This window comes from Passer montanus, unplaced genomic scaffold, assembly GCF_014805655.1.
Source record: "Passer montanus isolate IOZ18808 unplaced genomic scaffold, ASM1480565v1 scaffold22, whole genome shotgun sequence".
Classification (NCBI taxonomy): domain Eukaryota; kingdom Metazoa; phylum Chordata; class Aves; order Passeriformes; family Passeridae; genus Passer; species Passer montanus.
In genome coordinates, this window is record NW_024366815.1 from 117,875 (window position 1) to 138,446 (window position 20,572).

The 20,572-nt window shown below is 63.5% G+C and overlaps 3 protein-coding genes across 6 annotated transcripts; 2 read left to right on the top strand and 1 right to left on the bottom strand.

Annotated features, from left to right (window-relative positions):
- The first annotated feature begins 9 nt into the window (after positions 1 to 9).
- HINT2 (histidine triad nucleotide binding protein 2) lies at positions 10 to 1,675 on the top strand. The gene is made up of 5 exons (XM_039709766.1): positions 10 to 162; positions 933 to 1,091; positions 1,176 to 1,280; positions 1,358 to 1,430; positions 1,535 to 1,675. The coding sequence occupies exons 1-5, from the start codon at positions 109 to 111 to the stop codon at positions 1,624 to 1,626; spliced, it is 483 nt and encodes a 160-aa protein (XP_039565700.1). The 5' UTR covers positions 10 to 108; the 3' UTR covers positions 1,627 to 1,675.
- A 4,709-nt stretch (positions 1,676 to 6,384) lies between these two features.
- On the top strand, positions 6,385 to 8,650 carry SPAG8 (sperm associated antigen 8). 3 transcript variants are annotated; one of them, XM_039709910.1, is made up of 7 exons: positions 6,385 to 6,484; positions 6,644 to 7,067; positions 7,686 to 7,848; positions 7,938 to 7,983; positions 8,096 to 8,210; positions 8,300 to 8,362; positions 8,446 to 8,650. In XM_039709910.1, exons 1-7 carry the CDS (start codon positions 6,432 to 6,434, stop codon positions 8,596 to 8,598), a joined length of 1,017 nt encoding a protein of 338 aa, XP_039565844.1. In that variant the 5' UTR covers positions 6,385 to 6,431; the 3' UTR covers positions 8,599 to 8,650. The 3 variants fall into 3 exon arrangements, with proteins under 3 accessions (XP_039565844.1, XP_039565845.1, XP_039565843.1); XM_039709911.1 differs by having other exon boundaries at positions 6,387 to 6,448; XM_039709909.1 differs by lacking the exon at positions 6,385 to 6,484 and having other exon boundaries at positions 6,491 to 7,067.
- Positions 8,651 to 9,221: 571 nt separating this feature from the next.
- On the bottom strand, positions 9,222 to 20,540 carry NPR2 (natriuretic peptide receptor 2). 2 transcript variants are annotated; one of them, XM_039709907.1, is made up of 22 exons: positions 19,918 to 20,540; positions 15,004 to 15,203; positions 14,806 to 14,919; positions 14,400 to 14,535; positions 14,213 to 14,307; positions 13,998 to 14,130; positions 13,791 to 13,875; positions 13,584 to 13,704; positions 12,983 to 13,057; positions 12,743 to 12,820; positions 12,499 to 12,603; positions 12,165 to 12,236; positions 11,928 to 12,087; positions 11,699 to 11,854; positions 11,450 to 11,618; positions 11,191 to 11,337; positions 10,897 to 11,020; positions 10,700 to 10,768; positions 10,437 to 10,611; positions 10,248 to 10,346; positions 10,064 to 10,155; positions 9,222 to 9,895 (listed from the first exon to the last, which is right to left on the bottom strand). In XM_039709907.1, the coding sequence occupies exons 1-22, from the start codon at positions 20,387 to 20,389 to the stop codon at positions 9,842 to 9,844; spliced, it is 2,931 nt and encodes a 976-aa protein (XP_039565841.1). In that variant the 5' UTR covers positions 20,390 to 20,540; the 3' UTR covers positions 9,222 to 9,841. The 2 variants fall into 2 exon arrangements, with proteins under 2 accessions (XP_039565841.1, XP_039565842.1); XM_039709908.1 differs by lacking the exon at positions 19,918 to 20,540 and adding an exon at positions 15,505 to 19,606 and having other exon boundaries at positions 9,842 to 9,895.
- Between the last annotated feature and the right edge of the window lie 32 nt (positions 20,541 to 20,572).

A 20,572-nucleotide genomic window follows, 5' to 3' on the forward strand; every position in this document is an offset into this window, starting at 1 on the left:
GGGATGCTCTGACGGTATGGTCGCGCACACGCCCGGCGAGGCGGCAGGCGGGCGCTTTAAGGGGGCGTGGAGCGGGGCCGGCTGTGTTGCGGGGCGGGAGCGGCGGCCATGGCGGCGGCGCTGGCCCGCGGGCTGGTGCGGGGCGCGCTGCGCCCGGCGCAGGTGGGCGCGGGGGGACGCGGGGATGGGTGGTCCCGGGAAAACGGGAACGCACCGGGGTCTGCGGGGTAACAAGGCCACCGGAACGGGTCCGCTCCATGCTCGTCATTACTTCCACCTTCGGGCAAAGTCCGCGGCGGGCATGAGCGGCGGCCCGCGCACCCCTAGGCCACGGCCCGGGGTCTCGGAGCACCCGTGGGTATCCCCCCGACCCCAGCCTGCGCCCCCGTGGGCACAGCCGCACCCCCACGGCACAGATCACTGTCAGGCCCGTGGACAGTCCCGTTAGCCTAGTGAGACCAGCCCACTGTCACCCCCGTCAGCACAGCCCACTACCAGCCCCCTGGGCATCTGCCCCTCTTAACCCCCTGAGTGTTACCCCCGTGTGCACCTCCCTGCTGCCCCGTGTGGTACCCCCTGTCACAGCCAAGCATCGCTCCCATGTGCACCCCACCATCACCCCTGTGTGCACCCCCAGGACCCCTGTATGAATCCCACCACTTCCTACATGCATCCCCCATCACCCCATGTATTAGTATGATCACCCCCACGTGCACCCTGCATCACCCCCACAGGTATCCCTCGCCCATATCCCAGGGTACACTCCATGTCACCCCCATGTGCATCCCCCCACGTGTCCCTTGCCACATCCCACCATTGCCCCCATGTGCTCCCCTCCATCACCTTCCACCGTGTTCCCCCACATGCCCCCACGGCGGTGTCCTTGTCCTTGCCCCCGCGGGCACAGGCTGTAAGCCAGGTGTGCCCCTCAGCCCCAGCGGTGTGCGTCGGCACCCGGCAGGCGGGACGGGGAGGTGGGCAAGGCGCAGCAGGCAGCAGCGGCTGGCGAGGAGGCAGGAGGACAGCCCACCATCTTCAGCAAGATCATCGACCGCACCATCCCTGCCACCATTCTCTACGAGGATGACAAGGTAGCTGGGACAGCAGGATCTGTGTCCCCACCGGGGCAGGGGGACAGACCCACGGGCGTGGGGCTTACCCTGCTCCCCTGGTAGTGCCTCGTCTTCCGTGATGTGGCCCCGCAAGCCCCTGTGCACTTCCTGGTGATCCCCAAGCGCCCCATTCCCCGGATCAGCCGCGTGGGTCCCCAGGACACTGAGGTGAGTCCAGAGAGGTCCCTGGGACATTGGTGGCAGCGGTCATACAGTGCTGACCCTGCCACTCCCCCCTCCTTCAGCTGCTGGGGCACTTGATGGTGGTGGCAGCACGCACAGCAAAGGCAGAGGGGCTGGCTGATGGCTACCGCCTTGGTGAGTTGATATCCCCTACCGTGCTGTGGGGCAGGACCCTCACTGGTGGTCCTGGGGGGCTGGGGACGAAGGGGGTGGCCTGATCCTTGTACCTCTCCTGACAGTAATCAACGATGGGAAACACGGCGCACAGTCTGTCTACCACCTGCACCTCCATGTGCTGGGGGGGCGGCAGATGGGCTGGCCCCCTGGCTAATGTCCACTACCCACTTGCTCCCCAATAAAACATCTCCTTCGTGGTGGCTCTGCATCAGGGTGGCTTTTTTTGGGGTGGAGGTGCCTGGCCTGAGCAGGATAGGGCTGGCCTTCATTGTCACAGCAGTAGAGTTGGTACCCTGCTTTTTGCAGAGGATCTGGGCTCCCCACATACCAACCTCAGTTGAAGCAGAAGTGTTGTGTGGGGCTGCCCACAGCTCACAGGTAAAAGGCTCATCTTGGTGCTGGGCTGGAGGAGCAGGCTGGGTGCCACAAGGTTGTCCCCAAGATGGGGAACATCCTAGGGGTGTCAGTAGTGCACCACTGCCAGGGCTGCCCACCCAGCCCCACTGCCACCACGCAGCCTCAGCATCCCTGAATGCCCCTGCTCTGCCTCAGGTTGCCCCCCTGACAGCCCCCATGTGTTGTTGCCAGAGCCCTGCACTGGACACTGATGTTTCCCTGTTTTTCAAAACCAGTTAATTGCACTAGATTGATCTAAATGCGCTCCCTGCCCCCCTGACAGCCCCCATGTGTTGTCGCTAGAGCAACTGGACACTGATGTTTCCCTGCTTTTCAAAACCAGTTAATTGCACTAGATTGATCTAAATGCGCTCTGAGCAGGCTTGTTGACTGCATGTGTACTTCTTGTCCACCCCAGACGGGCCTCTCTGGTTGTTCCCAGGAGGATCATAACCCTGAGCAGAGCCCAGGGCAGGCCAGGCTGCGTGGTGGGTGGACCTGCTGCCCCCTCCATGTACACACAGCCGTGTACTCCCCCACACTGCAGCCACTGTACTGCTTGCATGTGCGCTGCCGTGCAAAACTCAACTGCGCTGCTCACCCCAGACCCCCCCAGCTGCGCACCTCTGAGGGAAACTCAACTGTATTGCTCACCCAGACCCCCCCAAAGCGCACACTGAGGAAAACACATCGTACCCTTCACTCCAGACCCCACAACCGTGAGCCACCGAGGAAACTGCACAGCCCAGAGCCCCCGGCACGCAAGGGCCCGGCGGCTCCGTGCGCTGTTTACAGGCCTTGACCGCGGTCTGGGGCCTGCACGTGTCGGCGGGCCCCGTGAGGGGAGCGCACGCGGGGCCGGGCGCATGCGGCCGCCCGCTCCCTGCCGCGTGCCTCCCGCGCCCGCTGCTCCGTGGCCGGCTGCCGTGGCTATATTTAGTGGCCGGGGCCGGGGCTGGCGCGGTGCACGGCCCACCTGGCACCGCCGTCGGGACCGCCTGGGCCCCCGCCAGCCGCCGCGCAGGGGACCGCAGCCCGCCGGGGAGAATGGCGGCTCTGTTCATTGCCCGGCTCGGTGGCGCTGGCGGCGGGGGGCCCCTGGGAGCTGTGTGGGGGCTGTGGCAGAGCCCAGTCACTTCCCACACATACACACCCAGTATAGTATGGGGAATGTTTTCGGGGTGTAAATGAGCCTTAAAATTGTTGATGCTGCCGCTTCCTGCCTCTGAGGCTCAGCGCGGGCTGGGGCCACTGTTGAACTCAGGACAGCCCTGTCTCGGGGATGTGTACCCCAGAGAGGGTTGGGTGTCCCTGGCGAGGTGGGGACGCTAAAGAGGGGGCAGGGATCCCCAGGACATCGTCCCCCAGAGCTTGCCCAGAGTAGTTCCGCAGGGAGTGCTGCACTGGGCACAGGGCACGGGCTGGCACGCGAGGTCAGGGCCAGTCGCCTGCCATGGTGTTTCTTCCTGTGCCAGGTTTATTTTGTCAGTCCCCGAGCAGCGGCAGGGCAGGACAGTGGGCACAGCCCCATGGGGCCGAGGCGGGGGGGGAAGGGGGGCCAGCGGCTGTTTTGGTTCCTCAGCCGGAGAGGATCACAAATGACGCAAGTTCCCAAAAGAGCCGGGCGGGGGGGCTGCGAGGGATGTGTCAGCCGGCGGCAAGAGGCAGCCAGATGTGCTCCAGCAGCTCCAGGGCTGCTGCTGCCAGAGCACAGCCCCACAATGATGCCCCATAGACCACCCCAGGGTGGTTTGCCCCACCGTGGGTGCACACAGCCGGGGTGGCATCGCCAGGCTCCCTGTCCCACAGTGTACTTTGGTGCTGTCCCTTCAGTATCCCGCAGCACCCATGCTGCCTAGCCACGGCTAAGCCCATGGGTGTTTGGTGGGGAATCTGGGGATGCTCCTAGGAAGACCATCAAGGGATGCAAGCTGGGGCAGGATCCCCAAGCTGCCAGCCCTTCAGCATGAGCTGGCATAAGGGTACACCTCAGGGACCACCACGGGGCCCATGGCTGAGCATGGAGGCACGACCGGCAGCATGCAACCCAGAACCCTCACAGAAAGCTGCCAGCCCTGGGAGCAGCCTGGCACCAACCCCTCACCAGGGGCAGCAGGGCTGGTGTGGCCGCAGCATGGGGAATCCATGAGATGAGCTCGGGACACGTCTCCCATTTCTCCCCCCTCCTTGCAGCTGTGCAGCAGATGGGCTTGGAGGAGCCCCTGCTTGGCACGGGGCCGAGGGCCCGCAGGGAGGAGCGGTCCCCAGTGGGGGCCCCCCCGGCCCGCCGAGGCCAGAAGGACCGAGCGCATCCCCAGCCAGGAAAAACAGAGGCCCCAGCGTGGAGCGCACGGTGCCCCGTCTGCGCACACCGCAAAGCGCTGGAATAACAGCCCTCGCTCCCGAGCCCGCCGCCTGCTATCAAAGGGCCCTTCTTCTGCTCGGCCTCGGCAGGGATGGGGCCGGGGGCCCATCGAGGGCTGGTGGCGAGAGGAGGCCGCTGCTCCGCGCCGGCGGGCACGGGCTGCACCCAGCCAGGCGCCGGGCACGTCCCACCCCGTCACCCTAGGGCAGCTGGGGGTCCCTGGGGCAAGCGGGCACATTCCAGTGCCCGGCCCAAGCAGTGTGGCGGTCGCTTGGGTCAAGCCGTGGGGAGCGGTGTGTCCTCAGGAGCCCTGGGCACGTCCCTCCTGCTGCCCCAGTGGGGCTGGCTGGCTCTGCCCAGGTACGGTGCACCCCCGAGAGCCCCTGTGGCTAGCTTTGCCCTAAGTGGTGGCCCCATGGCACCGGGACAAGATGGCGCGGGGTACATGGACCCCAGAGGGGGGGAAGCCTTGAACCCATAGTGCAGCGCAGGCACCCGCGCCGCCATCCCCGACATTACCATCCTGCTGCACCCCGTCCCCCACAGCCCCGTGTCCCGTGTCCCTGCACCCCGTGTCCCACACAGCCCCGTGTCCCGTGTCCCTGCACCCCGTGTCCCACACAGCCCCGTGTCCCGTGTCCCTGCACCCCGTGTCCCACACAGCCCCGTGTCCCGTGTCCCTGCACCCCGTGTCCCACACAGCCCCGTGTCCCGTGTCCCTGCACCCCGTGTCCCACACAGCCCCGTGTCCCGTGTCCCTGCACCCCGTGTCCCACACAGCCCCGTGTCCCGTGTCCCTGCACCCCGTGTCCCACACAGCCCCGTGTCCCGTGTCCCTGCACCCCGTGTCCCACACAGCCCCGTGTCCCGTGTCCCTGCACCCCGTGTCCCACACAGCCCCGTGTCCCGTGTCCCTGCACCCCGTGTCCCACACAGCCCCGTGTCCCGTGTCCCTGCACCCCGTGTCCCACACAGCCCCGTGTCCCGTGTCCCTGCACCCCGTGTCCCACACAGCCCCGTGTCCCGTGTCCCTGCACCCCGTGTCCCACACAGCCCCGTGTCCCGTGTCCCTGCACCCCGTGTCCCACACAGCCCCGTGTCCCGTGTCCCTGCACCCCGTGTCCCACACAGCCCCGTGTCCCGTGTCCCTGCACCCCGTGTCCCACACAGCCCCGTGTCCCGTGTCCCTGCACCCCGTGTCCCACACAGCCCCGTGTCCCGTGTCCCTGCACCCCGTGTCCCACACAGCCCCGTGTCCCGTGTCCCTGCACCCCGTGTCCCACACAGCCCCGTGTCCCGTGTCCCTGCACCCCGTGTCCCACACAGCCCCGTGTCCCGTGTCCCTGCACCCCGTGTCCCACACAGCCCCGTGTCCCGTGTCCCTGCACCCCGTGTCCCACACAGCCCCGTGTCCCGTGTCCCTGCACCCCGTGTCCCACACAGCCCCGTGTCCCGTGTCCCTGCACCCCGTGTCCCACACAGCCCCGTGTCCCGTGTCCCTGCACCCCGTGTCCCACACAGCCCCGTGTCCCGTGTCCCTGCACCCCGTGTCCCACACAGCCCCGTGTCCCGTGTCCCTGCACCCCGTGTCCCACACAGCCCCGTGTCCCGTGTCCCTGCACCCCGTGTCCCACACAGCCCCGTGTCCCGTGTCCCTGCACCCCGTGTCCCACACAGCCCCGTGTCCCGTGTCCCTGCACCCCGTGTCCCACACAGCCCCGTGTCCCGTGTCCCTGCACCCCGTGTCCCACACAGCCCCGTGTCCCGTGTCCCTGCACCCCGTGTCCCACACAGCCCCGTGTCCCGTGTCCCTGCACCCCGTGTCCCACACAGCCCCGTGTCCCGTGTCCCTGCACCCCGTGTCCCACACAGCCCCGTGTCCCGTGTCCCTGCACCCCGTGTCCCACACAGCCCCGTGTCCCGTGTCCCTGCACCCCCTGTCCCACACAGCCCCCCTTCTCTCACCGCCCCCTCACGCCGACCGCGCCCTCGCCCCGCCCACTCCCTCGAGACCACGCCCGTTATCCGTTTAGCTCGTCCTCTTGCCCCGCCCAGTTTGCTCCACGGCCACGCGCCCTCCTGGTCTCTCCGCCAATGGGAGGCGCGCTCGCGCGAGGCCCCACCCCCTCCCCCCCGGGCGCGCGGCCGCCGTGCGCCGTCTCCACGGAGAGCGGCGCGTCCCGCCGCGCGCACGCGCCATGGAGCCGGGAGCCGGGTGCGGCCCGGGCTGCGGGCAGCGGGAGCCCTCGGGGTAACCCCGGCCGGGAGAGTCGGGGCAGGGCCTGCCGGGCGCTGGGGGCCACGGGGCAATGACAGGGTGGGGGGTCCGGCCTGCGGGGAGGGGGCTGAGCCCCGGCAGCGGGCGGCAAGCGTGCTGCTGCCTTTCTTCAGGGTCCGTTCCCACCCGCAGGGGCGCTCTGAGGAGCCGTGTGGGCCCCGGACGCCGTGGGGAGAGGCCACCGTTCAGGGTCCAGCGGGACGAGCCTGGTGTGCCCGTGGAGAGGCTCCCCTGCTGCGGGGACTCGCTGACAGCCACCACCAAGAGGCTCCAGGAGACGTCGGGCACAGCCAGGCCGCCCCAGGAGGCAGCAGGCACGGATGAGCCGCCTGCCGTGGCCTTGCCAGCTGTGCCCAGCAGGGTGCCATCCCCAGAGACTGGGAGGGATCCCTCTGGGATCAAGCTGCCTCCCTGGCTGGGAAAGTGGGGGGCCAGCCCCGAGGAGGAGCCCCCTGCCACAATGCCGGCGCTGCCCCCCATCCCACCGCCGCCAGCTGAGAAGCCCAGCCAGTCCGTGCCCTGGCGGAGCCGTGTGACCCGTGACTGGCAGAAGGAGGTAACTCCATAAGGGAAAATGCCCCTCAGAGCTGGCCCTGCCGTGTCCCACATGCTGATCGTGTGAAGCTCCCTGCTCCTGGGCAGACACATATCTTTAAATAGCCACCCGGACGACCTTGAGCCCAGCAGGATAGAAAAGGGATGAAACCCAATAGCACAAAAGGCACAGGCAGGCATGTGGGGAGTAACAGTAAGGCAGAAGGGGAGCTGAGATCTCGCTGCTGGGAAGCAGGAGCTGTGTGTCGTGGCTCATGACAGTGGTGTGGGGATTCCTGCTTGGGCAAGCCAAGCTGGGGGGCACCTGATGGACCAAACTGTGCCACAGCCTGGGGACTCCATGGGTTGTTGTAAGAGCTCTTGCCCAGGGGCAGTCTGGGCACCCAGGTGCTTGGGACTGCCACACACGGCTGGCTGACCTCCACCAGGCAGGACAGGTCAGCCCTGCCCAAGCTGTGTCCCTGCTCCAGCTTTCCCAGGCTTCTGGCCAGAAAGATCATAACACCTCTTTAGAGCTTATGCCTCCAGGGCTATCAAAAGCCTAAAAGCCAGGAGTGGGCATGGGCAAGTGCAGCATGGGCTCCTGCCTCCTTCCACAGCCCCCGCTGTCCACCCCCAGGTAATTGTGGATCCCCTGGACTCTCGGCCAGGGAAGGATTTGGGCAGTGAGGACTTCCAGCGTGGCTACCATGGACTGCCAATCCACCAGCTTCTCTCCTCACTCACTGAGAGCTCCCCCCCGAAGGACTGCCCCCCGCTCAGGGCCGTGCTGCTGGGGCAAGGTGAGGCTGACCCCAGCAAGCCATGTGCACCCCAAAAAGGCAGCAGGGAAATCTCAGCTGGGAGGCTGATGGCACCTTCCTCTCTGCAGGGCAGCGGAAGGCTACATTGGCATCCATGCTCTACGAGAAATACAGGCAAGCCTGCACTCCCACATGAGATCCCCCTTGGGGCTGTGCCCCAGAGGAGGGGACCTGGGGGAGGCAGGGATCCCAGAGCTGAGAGGTGTGGGGTCTGCTCTGACTGCAGCAAGGAGACGGAGGAGGAGATCCGTCCGCGCCCGAGGCGCATGGAATCTGTCTCCACCACGCACCACGACTACCGTGCCATGGGTTTCCAGTCCACACCCCAGCCCACCACCCAGGTACAGGCAGTAGCCTCCAGGGAGGTGGCAAGGCTCTTGTCCTGCTGAGTGTGCCATCCCCCCCGGCTCACATTTTGCTTCCACTGCAGCCTCACAATTACTTAACGGAGCAGCCAACCAGCTTCTGGCTGGAGCAAGCCCGTGGAATGCCGGTAAGACCCCCACCACCCTGTCCTGCCAGCACCCTGGGAGTCTCAGCTGCTGACAAAGACCTCTCCAATTCTCTCCTTTCCAGGGTGTCACTGCCCTCTTCGGCAGAAACATTCCCTTCAAGAGGAATGCAGACTTCTCCACTCCCATTACCATGTACTTAGGGCATCCCGAGCCCTTCAACCTCTGTGACCCCTATGACGACCCCCTGAGCAGACAGCTCCAGCCCCACAAGTAATAAAAAACAAGGGGACACAGGTGGTCCCAGCCTACCCCAAGGCTGTCCTCAAGCTGGATGTTTGGAGGGGGAGCACTGTGTCCCTGGGATCTCAAATCCCATGAGAGCATGAAGCAAAATGGAAAACCCTTCAGCCCTGTTGCAAGTCACTGTTGACCCAAAACACACCGTGGTCCCAAGATTTCCTCCTTAGGCATGGAGGCAGAGCCCCTGGCACAGCCCCATCCCCCGGGACACGTCCCCTCCCGGCGCACGCAGCGGGTGACACGCAGCCGTTGTTCCAGTCCCCAGGCACAGGTGTGTTCCAATAAGAGGCGGCAGCGGGGCGGCCAGAGCATGAGCTCAGAGGAACGCACTGCAGCCCTCACGCCAAAGCAAACCCACGGCGGCCCTGCCTTCCCAGCACCGCCCAAGCCCTCCACAGCCGCTGCTGCGACCGCCCAGCACTGGCTCCCCATGCCCACACTCCTGCCCTACACCGCAGACAGACCCCTGGGATACAATCTCTTGGGATGTTTCAGGCAGCTGTCGCCAGCCCAGGCTGAGCTCCATACTGGCGTTCCCCCGGCCTCCCTCCCCACTTGGCATGCTGGGGCAGAGTGAAGTAGAGGCCACAGGACAGATGGATCTGGGGTTGTTTGTATTTCAACAAAATAGTTGCAGCGAGTCCTATATTTACACCTGGAGGAGGGGTGGGTATTTACATGACCCGGTGGGGTTATATACAGGGGAAGGGGAGACTGAGGAGGGGGGCAGCTGCGGCATTGAAGCCTGACCTGGCCAAGGAGTCAGTCTTGGCAGGAATCCCCATTTCCCCCCACCCCAGGGAGGGGTTGACATGGGCACAACTTCTGCTGGGGGCCAGGTACTGAAAAGAGACGGCAAAGTGCCCTGCGGGGCAGCCAGGCCCCGGAGAAGCTCAGAGCCAGCTGAGCCACAGGGAGAGGGCAGGGGTGGCAGACCTCAGAGGGTGGGGGGAATACAAGGTCTCTTGGGCTGGATGAGGGCTGGTCACCCCACTCCAGCAGAGGCTGTGGGGAAGGTGGGCTTTGCTGGTGCTGATGGAGGGGAGCAGACGGTGCTGTGGCCTCTGCCCCACCTTGCCCAGGCCCTGCTGAAGCAGGGGGGCTGTAGAGAGGTGGATGCAGTGATGGGGGGGGTGCCGGTGCATCCTGGGGCACCGGAAAGCACTGGTGGCCCCACTGAGCTGGGGGCTCTGCCACAGCCACTGGGCTCAAATGACTTAAGGGTCTTTCCTCTCACCCAGCAGCCAGTATGTCCGCATCTTTCCCTTGCCCTGGAGGCAGAGGTGAGCAAGTTAGACCGTGCCTGTCCCTGGAGCTGCTTCTTGGGTGTCATCCCCAGCACTGAGAGCAACAAGGGGTCCCAGCCCCAACCCACCTCCCCCTCATATTTCCCTGTGGTTGGGAGGGCTGGTACCCCAGCAGCATTGCTGTGCCCTCACCTTCATTTCTACATCGCCACGCAGCTCCAGCTCAAAGCAGCCGAACTCATCCAGGACTTCTTTGGTGGCAGATGAGACATGGATCTTCAGGGCTGAGGAGCACAGAGGAGCAAGAGAGACATGTCTGGGTGCCATGGGAACAGGACACACCCCGTGACTCTGTACTTCAGCTGCCCTGGCTTACCCTGGCCGTTGGATTCCATGCGGGATGCGGTGTTCACTGTGTCCCCGAAGAGGCAGTACCGCGGCATCTTCAGACCCACCACTCCGGCGCACACGGGACCTGCAGGCACAGAGGCACTCAGGGATGCTGCAGGGCGGGCAGGTGGGTGGGCAAGCACTCCCCAGCTGGCTGGCTGGCAGGGGGGCTCACCGGTGTGTATGCCGATGCGCAGGTGGAGCTGGTCGTTGGGACGGTGACGGATCTTGAAGGTTTTGACAGCCTCGAGCAGGGCCAGGGCCATACGGACAATCTCCCGGGCGTGCAGCTTCCCATTGCGCACCGGCAGCCCTGAGACCACCATGTAGGCATCCCCGATGGTCTCCACCTGTGGGGCCAGGGGGGACAGCTACAACCTGGACTCCTTGCTGCCTGCCTCACTCTGGGGGGCTGTGCTTGCTCAACACACCACTCACCTTGTAGACGTCAAAATTGTCAATAATGGCATCAAAGCAAGTGTAGAGATCATTCAGCAGCATCACGACCTGGATGGAACAAGGGTGTGTGTGCATCTGGGAGGGGACACATCCCCCCAACCCCAGGGATGGCACTGCCAGGGTGTGAGACCTCCACCATCCCCACAGAGGTGCTGCCCCCCAAGTCCTGCTCTCACCTGCATAGGAGTGCTCTCTGCCGAGAGGGCGGTGAAGCCCACGATGTCACTGAAGTAGATGGTGACACTGTCGAAAGCCTCAGCCCGTACTGTCTCACCACGCTTCAGCTGCTCTGCCACAGAACTAGCAAGGATAGTGGTGAGCTCCACCCCAAACCTGCTGTTCCCCCTGCAACCCTTGCCCCACACCAGCATGGAAAGCTGGCAAGGGACCCCATACTTGCACAGCAGCAGGTGCATGCTGAGCCCACGCCAACCCTCAGACCCACACACCCCCTTGTGTCCCCCTCTCACTGGGGCAGAATCTGGTAGAGGAGGTTCTCTGCCTTGCGCTTCTCCTCCAGGTAGGCCTGTGTCCTCTCTTCCACCAGCTTCTCCAGGTTGTTGGCATACTGTTCCATGCGTGACAGCAGGTTGTCCAGGATGCTGGTGCTTCCCTCCCTGGCAGGGCGCAGTCAGTTGGCACTGTGGGAAGACATGCCCCCCAGCCACCACCCCCATGGCTGCCCCCACTCCCACCCAGGGCCACCATCCCCACGTGCCAACCACCCACTTGTTGAATCTACGGATGAAGATCTTGATCTGGCTGAAGTCCGGGCGCTCGGCCGGCTCCTGCGCCCAGCAGCGTTCCATCAGCACTGCCAGCTCCTCGCTGTGCACCCCGATGTCGATGGAGGGGCGGAAGAAGGGCTTCTGGCTGTTACGCACCTTCTGCACGATCTCTGCCAGGGTGTGGCCGACAGTGAGCACCAGACTTCCATGGTGGGGCATGGACCTCCACAGATGTGCTCTCCATGCTCACCTTTAGGGCTCAGGTCCATGCCCTCGATGTAGAAGGGGCCATTGCGCAAAGCAACCTCCTGCACGATGATGCCGAAGCTGTAGACATCAGCTTTCTGCATGCCCGGGGTGGGCAGGTGTCCCTTCTGCAGCAGCTCTGGGGCTGTCCACAGCTTCTCTGGTGGGACAAAGCAATGGAGCCGTGAGATAGGGCCACCCCATCCTGCTGGTCCTCCCAGGCAGACACTCACTGGCATAGAGCGCATGTGTGTCCTCGCTGTCGCTGGGCGAGCGGAAGCTGGCCAGGCCATAGTCGGTGATCTTCAGCACGAAGCGGCTGTCCACCACGCAGTTGGATGACTTGAGGCTGCCGTGATGGCCAATGATGCTGTTGTGCAGGAAGGCCATTCCCTGGGAGAGATGGACACAGTGAAGCTCATATCTCTCAGGCACCTCTCCCCATCCCCTCACACCGCTCAGCTGGATACCTTGACAATGTCATTGATGAGAGAGTAGCGAAACATCCAGTCCAGGTTGATGCTCTCGTTCTCCAGGACATCCTGCAGTAGCACATTGAGTGGACCCCACCAAGCACCCAGGTCATGGTGATGGCAGCCTCACCAAGTGCCCAGCTCAGGGAATCTGCAGCACCCACCCCCACCCCTCCACTGGCCTCTGACACCTGCTTGGACAGCTCAGCTGTGAGCATTGCTGGGAGGGCTCAGGTGGCCACCAGCATCCACAACACGCAGCCCAGCTGCGTCACCAGGAATGTCTAAGTGTCACCTGCAGTGTCACCTGCAGTGTCCCAAGCCCCACTACCTGCAGGCTGCCCCGTGGGCAGTACTCGGTGATGATGCAGATGTTGGGGGGGTCGATGCACGCCCCGATGAAGCGGGTCAGGTGGTTGAACTGGATGTCTCGCATCTGCAGATTGGAAGTGGACCCAAGATAGTCTTGAGGTCAAAGGGCATGAGCTGCTGCCCCTGCTGCCCTCCCACATGCCCAGGACCAATCCCTGCACTCCCAAGCAGGTTGCCCACCCTAGCCCAGACCCCAAACCTACATGCTTTAGCTCGAAGAGCACCTGCCGCGTCAACTCAATGCGCTTCTTGTTGATGTGCTTAATGGCCACAACATTGCCCTGGGGTGTTTGGGAAGGGGAAAAGGTAAATGTCCACTGGATGAATTTGTGAAGGGGAGGAAAGTGCCAATACCCTGCAGGATGGGGGTGCAGCCAAGTGGGAGCACAACAGAGCTGGGGCATTTCAGGGGGAGGGCTCAGCTCCCTGCCTGCTGCACTTACCTTGAAGTGGCCGGTGTTGGCGAAGATCTGGTACTTGCCATGAGTGGTCATCAAGGAGCCATAGCTGGAGCCACGCTGTGGGAAGGAGGGGATTAGGGAGAGGAACCCTGGGATGGAGGGATGACCTGCATCAATGGAGCAGGGCAGGGACATCCAAAGTGTGCAGGGGATGGTGCAGGATGGGCTCTAAGGGTCAGGACAAGCTCTGCATGCTCTGTAGGAAAGAAGAAGACTCCAGGATGAGGCACTGCACAGAGTGTAGGACATGGACAAGGTATGTCTTTAGGGGATGGAGGGCAATATGGGGGCATACTTGATGAAGTATGTTGCTACATAGAGGATTCAGGACTGTGCAGAGGAAGGATCTACTGTGGTTCTGCAGGGGATGGAAAGTCATGCCAGGGATGGATGGAATAAGTCTCTATAGGGAATGGAGAGCTATATAAGGATGAAGGGTTGTGTTGAGGAGAGATTCAGTGGGGCTACAGCTCTGTAGGAAACAGAGGGTCATGAAAGGGATCAGCAGGGAGGGGTGTCCTGCAGGCAGGGAGGGCAGCACAGCAGCAGGGTGTGGTGGTGCCTCAGGGATGGCTCCTCTCACCAGGGACAAGGTGAGCCGGCTGCCCGCTGCCTTGTGGTACCGCTCAGGACTTCCAAACTGCAGCTCATCCCAGCGAATCCTCCAGAGCATGCTGGCAAGCTCCTTCTCTAGCATCAGCTTCCTGGGAGACACACAGGGGTCAGGCCCCCATCCCCTCGGCCCTGCCTGCCCGCCTGCCCATCAGACAGAGGTTCCCCCAGTCCTGACCTGAAGATGAGGAAGCTGGAGATGCCAAACATGACAAAGGTGAGGCCAGTGCCCAAAGCCACGATGGCCAGCATAGAGAGGGCGGCTGCAGGCAGGAGAGGATATGTCAGGGTGGTCTGAGATATCCTGGCTATGACAGCCAGACTGACATGCACCCGTATAGAAGCTTGCTGGGGTCCAAGGGATGTGGGGACCCAGGACACCCACTTTTATCACAGGAGGGGTCATCCACATCAAAGACACAAGGAGGGTTGTCCAAGGGGGGAGCCCCCTTCACCCAGGGGATGGGTCGTCCCAGCCAGTGGATTTGCTTCTCCACACCCGAGTAGTGTCCCACCACCTAAGGCAGGCAGAGAGAGATGAGGCCACCCCCAGACCACCATCCCATGCCCCAACCCCAGCCAGGGGGAACCTCCCCCCACCTCATACTGCCCGGTCTTGGGGTCACTCATGGCCCATAGGTTGAAGTCAGTGTCCCGGTCATTGTTGCTGTCCATGCTCACAAGCCCTGTGACGCCTATGGGAAAAATTAAGACGCAGGTGGGATGAGGACTGAGTTCCACCGCCCCCACGGCACCCACAGCACAGCTTCCCCCATCCCGGTGTTACCCTGGAACTTGCGGTCCCGCATCTTCTCGATGATGTGGGTGGCGTTTTTCTTGGAGCCGCCCTCACGCAGAGTCTCATTCAGCACCATGGCGTACAGCAGCATCCCATCATAGAAACACCCCGCCACCAGGTTCATCTGCCAGGGGGAATCTGAGCACACCCACAGCCACGCACACAGGAGCATCCCAGAACCTTCACACCAGGACCATGCACCCACCCACCGCCCCATAACCACTCTGGGGCCAACATGCTCCCTGCAGGGATGGCAGTGCCTGTGGCTGTTCCCACCAGGGATGACCCCTCTGGCACTGTCTGTGGCTGTGTCCCACCCTCTGCATCCTGGGGAGATGCCTCAGACCCCTGTGAAGGGACCCCACCACACCAGTGCGCAGGGGGACTCACTCACCAGGGAGTAGTTGAGCTGCACCCCAAATTTCTGCTTAGCTCGCAGAATGAGCTGGGTTTGGAAATGCTGGTACTCAGGGTTTTGGGGCTCATAGTAGGTGATCACCAGCACCATCTGCAACCAAGCACAGCACCTTGGTTCACACACTGGGGCCAGGCTGGGGAGGTTTCTGTCCCCAGGCAGGTGGGCACGGCTCACCTGGAAGGCCTCACGCAGTCCTGAGTCCTGGCCCGGGCTCTCCTGCCAGGGCTTGAAGGGGTCACGGGCAGAGTCGCCCCGCAGGCTCTCCCCGAAGACATCCAGGTAGAAGAAGACGTAGTCGCCGTTAGTGAGGTTCTCCTGTTGCGCCAGCTGCATGATCTGCCGCAGCATCTCCGGCGGCCCACAGAGATACACCACTGCCAGAGAGAGGCAGGGGCTTCAGCGGGGCAGGGACACCCCACTGCACCCCAGGCACACAGCCAGGAATGGGGCAGGTGGGGCAGGGCAGCCCCGGGAGCGCGGGGAGGCGGCGGGGGCGATGGAGCAGGGAGATGGGGCAGTGCTTGGCTCCCTGTGACCCACGGCCAGACCCACAGCCCTGCTGGCACAGACCCACTCCCACCCCATCAATCACTTTGGACTGAAGGGGGAGAGGAGAACAGGGAAAAACTTGCTCAAAATGATGAGGTGGATGCCCCAGGCACAGACCCCACGCACCCTGATGCAGCCAAAGCCAGCCAGAGGATGTTCCCCCCCGCATCAGCTTCCGTGCTGCTCCATGCCAGCCCTAGCCACGGAATCAGGGGGGCTGGGAGAGGCACTGGAGCCGCGCGCCGGAGGCCCCTGGGGAACCCGGGCTGTGGAATGGGACAAACCCATGTTTGGGTTCGTGGCCGGCTGTCTGTGCGGCAGGAATGCGCAGGTTCCCAGATTCCAGCACCTTCGGCGGCCGCTAATTGGAAACAGAGCATCTCGCCGGTGTGACCCACACGGCAAGGGGGTGCCCGGGCCCCGTCAGGACGTCCCACCTGCCCCCACCCTCTGCTGGGGGCTCGGCCAGCCCCCAGGGGATGCCCACCCAAGGGCTGTGTGGGGCCGGCTCGCCGCTGGCGCAGAGCATCGCAGGCTGTGGGGACGGGCAGCTGAAAGTGTCCGAACCCCCCGAGCAGGGGCCCTCCGTGCCCTTGCTGAGGATCCTGACACTGCCTCCTCCCTCCCCCCGGAAAAACCAGGGCCCCCGCTCCAGCCAGTCTGGCTGGGAACCCGGGATTGAGCAACGGAGGAGGCGGCGGCAGCGGGTGCTGGAGGAATGTCACGCTTGGGCGCTGGCCCCGACACACAGCTCTTCTGCATGGGGCCCAGCGCCCCGGCTGGACCCGGGGGTGGCGGAGATGGGGACAGCAAGGAAGCGCCGCACTCCGGGAAGAGGTCTCTGCTGCTGGAAGGCACCCAGCCACGCAGGCACCCAGCCATGTGGGCAGCAGGGCTGGCAGCGTCACCCACGGGGCAGGGAGGAAGCCCACAGGTGGGAGAAGAGACCCAGCACAGCCCCCTTGGGCACAGGGAATCCACAGCAAGGTGGGGAGCTGCTCCTGGGCACGGGGGAGGGAGAAATCGCAGCACCGTGGGCTGCGTGTGAGCAAGAGCCTGCTTCAGGCTTTGAAATGGTTCCCTCTGAATGCTGCAATACTTCAAATAAACACTCTTGGCTTCTCCACTTTGCTAGTCCTGCATCAAGAAAGGTCCCCATTCTCATCCAGGGTGGACAGCTCAGCACCTCCCCGACACACAGAGCCTGAGGGTTCCCCCCGAGAACATAGACGGGACCCTCCCCATCACACTGCAGGCCCCAAGGAAAGGGAGCCACAGGGGAGCCACAACAGCTGGTGGCAGATGGTGGGACACTGCGGGCAGCCAGCCCCTGCGGCGGCAGCGAAAGCCTGCCTGGTCAAAGGCCACCAGGCAAGGGGATGGACGGCGCCTAGACGGCTCCCTGGGGACAGGCTGCATGAGCTGTGCAGAAGGAAGGGTCACTGCTTGGGGCTCTCCCTAAGGCAGGCAGCTGCCTCCAGCTGGCAGCTTCCTACGTGGCCAGCAGCGCCTTAGGGGGCTCACACGTGCCCCAGGGGCCGGCAAATGGCCAAAGGCAGCCTCAGCATCACCCAGAAGAAGAGGAGTGAAGTTCTGCAAGGTTGGAGTGCATCCAGACCCCTGACATTTATTCAGGGGGTGTCTCTGGTGTAGGTGGCAGAGTGCCAGGTCCCAGGGAAGGGGTAAGACCACGAGCATGCAGATGAGGTGGCAGAACACTGCCTGACCCCTGCATGATGGAAGACAATCCTGAAATGAGGGCAAATCCCAGGTTCAGGCAGAAAATCCCACTTTCAAGCAATCCCACCAGCACAGGGAACTGCAGCACAGAGACCACGGTCCTGGCTCAGGGAGAGTGCAGGGGTGAAGGCTAAATGCACTCCCTCCAGCAGCACCACCCAGCCATCTCCCCAGGCAGGGCACCTGGGCTTTTTGCAGGCAGATGCTCCGGTAATTCCCTCAACCACAGCTCTAATTATATCAGTGCTTTTGCAAATGGCAGGAGAGACGTGGGCCCCTGCACGTCGTCCAGGCACCAGTGAGAGGGGCAATCCCACCCCCCCTCGTGCCCGCTCATTAGACTTGTGAATGTCCAGAACCAGCAGTGCTGGGGATGCACAGAGGGGCAGGGAAGCAGCTTTCTCTAGGAAATGTTCACCAAACTCCTGCCCATGACTTGGGAGAAGGAAGGTGGTGCCAAGAGGGATGATACATGGAGTTATTGCAGGTCATGGACATGGATGCAGCTGAAGACCCTGCTATTCCACACAGGAGTCCCGACCCCTGGGACAGCCCTGCAAGTCTCCATTCCCTGTCCCACACACCTGGGCTAGGAAAGGACCTACAACCACCTCTGTAGCCCTGAGCACCCACCTCTGTGGGGCCAAGCACTCAGCCCCACACCCTGGCACCAACTCTGAGCTGTGGCCAGAGAGGCTCAGACCCTCTCAACATCCCTGCCCATGGCAGGGGCATGGAACTAAATGATCTTTAATGTCCCTTTCAACCCAAGCCTTTCCATGGTTCTGTGATACTACAACCCCAGCTTAGAAAGCTCTTGGGTCTCTGCCATGTCTGGTCTTCTCCCCCAGCAGCCACAACCCCCTGCCTGCACCAGGAGGGATTGATTCCCATTGGGGTGATTTATGGCACCAAGATGGAAATGTTGACGGGAATCCCTGCTTTCAGCCCTTCTCCCTGCTGAGTCCTTTGCCCTCACCCCATAAGAAGCTCTGAACCCCATGGCTGGTGATGGCACACACAAGAGCTCCCATCCCAGTGGGGCAGCCATGGGACACTCAGCCATGGACTCAGCCTCACTGGCCTCAATCCTGATGGGAACCCAGTGCAGCACCCCAAAGTACCTCCCCCCTGCAGCCTGGTCCTGCCCAGCCTTGGACACAAGTCCTGCTGGCCCATCTGGCTCCACTTATCCGGGCTAGATGTCCTTCCTAATGACACAGCATCTCAGAATCCATTAAGAAGCATTGCAGAGTGGCTGACTCCAGGATTGATACACCCTGCTCATCAATAATGAAAGAGCATCAGGCTGCCCTTGCTCTCCAGCTGCCTCTGCAAGCCCCTCCATTTCCTCCCGCTCCCAATATAGCTGCTCTCCTGGGGCACTCGCAAGGCAACAAATTGATTTATCCCTCCATCAGCAGGGTGGGGCAATCACAGCCCCATCCTGGGGGTGCAGCAGGGGCGAGGCACAGCCTGGGGTGCCCAGGTGCCACTCTGGGGGGCTCTGCCACGGCACAGTCACCTAGGTATGGTGGCACCATGGTTCTCTAGGTATGTAAGCACAGCTGATGCTGTCCTCCAGAGAGCCACATCCCCTCCATCACCTTCAGCCTCCAAGGACATGCCTGGGTCACTCTGATCCTGCTAACACAGAGGGTGGGGTGGTCCCACAGGGTGTCCCTCACAGCACCTATCCCACCAAGCAGGCTGGGGGTCTGCCCCAGCTCTTGCTGGCAAATGTTGACTGGACTGGGGGCCTGGGAGGGAGGCACTATGCCCCCTCCTCCTGCTGCATCCTGGCCCCTCCACTGACACAGGGTTTGGTCTGGGAAGGGGCTCAGGTTCTGTCTTGTCCCCTGTGAACTCGCCTCCTGTGCAGGTCCTGCTGCTCCCCCAGCCCCACTGCGACAAAATGTGCTCAGTCCTCACTGCACCCCACACAGAGCTCATTTTCCCCACCCTCCCTGTGTCCCACAGGGGTCCCACTGTGCCTCCAGCCCCTCCTAGAGCTCCACAGGGGTCCCACTCTCCCTTTGGCCCCTTGCCATGCCCCACCACAGGTATCACTCTGCCCAGTCCCTGCTGCACCCCCGAGTCCCACCAGATCCTGTTCCCTTGCCGTGCCTTGCGTGGGCGCCATTTTGCTCTCAACCCCTCACAAGTCCCACTTGTGTGTCCTCAGACCCTCATGGTGTCCCACAAAGGTGCCACTGTCTCTCTCCTTGGACAGTTGCTGCACTCCACATGACCACACTCTGTTCCCATCCCCTTGCTGCTCCCCACATGTATCTCACTGCCCTCTCTGACACTTGCTGTGCCCTCTGTGGATCTCCATTGCCCCCTAATCCCTTGGTGTGCCCCAAACAGGTCCTACTGACACCCCGGTCCCTTTTTTTGCCACAAGTGAATCCCACCGTATCCCCCGTCCTTTGCTGTGTCCTGCAGCGGTCCCGCTGTATCCCCATCCCCTCTCTGTGCCCCAGACGTGTCCTGCTGTTCCCTTAACCCCTTGCTGTACCCTACATGCCGCCCACGGTACCCCAGTCCCCTTGCTGCACCCCATCCTTCCCCCTGCTGTGCCCCAGACGGGTCCAGTGCCCCCCCCCCGATCCCACCTCACCCTCAGCCCCTCGCTGTGCCCCGCGGAGGATTTTGCCTCCCCCCCTCGAAGCCCTGCGCAGATCTCCCGAGGGGAGCCCCCTCCGCTCTCCCTTCCTCCTCCCACTCCCACACCGCCGCCCCCGCTGCCCGGGCGCTCAGCCCGCGGTCGCGGTGTCCCCCCCGCACCCCACGCACCGCGCCCGTTGGCTTTGATGAAGTGGACGGCGCTGTCGGGGCCGCCCTCCTCGGGGGAGTAGATGTGGACGGTGACGGTGAGGTTGTTGCCATCCTGCAGCTCCTGGTAGACACCCTCGACGGTGAAGTAGTAGGGCCGGTCGTCGGTCTTGCGGTCCACGTAGAGGAGCACGGCGCGGGCGCTCCAGTTGAAGTGCGCGTGGAGGTGGGAGACGAAGGCGCCCAGTTTGGGCGCCGAGGGCCCGGTGCGCACCGTGGTGCTGTAGTGCTCCCGTTTGCGGCTGAACCCCGCGGCCACCGCCCCGCCGGTGATGAGGGGCAGCCGCCAGTGAGAGGCGAAGCGCCCCACGGACGCGGCGGGGTACACGCAGCCCGGCCCGAACAGCACGTCGGGGTCGTGGTAGAGCTTCAGGTCCACGGCGTTGAGCGGTGCCACGTACTCGGAGCAGGCGCCCTCCAGCTCCGAGCTCATGAACTCGACGCGCACCGAGAAGGGCCGCGGCAGCAGCGGCGGCTCGCCCCGCTCCAGCGCTTCCAGCGCCAGGCTGAGCGCCGGACCCACGCGCGGCCAAGCCCACGCGTAGCTCACGTTGCGCTCCGGCAGCACCACCGCCACCGTCAAGTTGGCGGGCGCCCCGTCGGGGGTCGCCGCCCG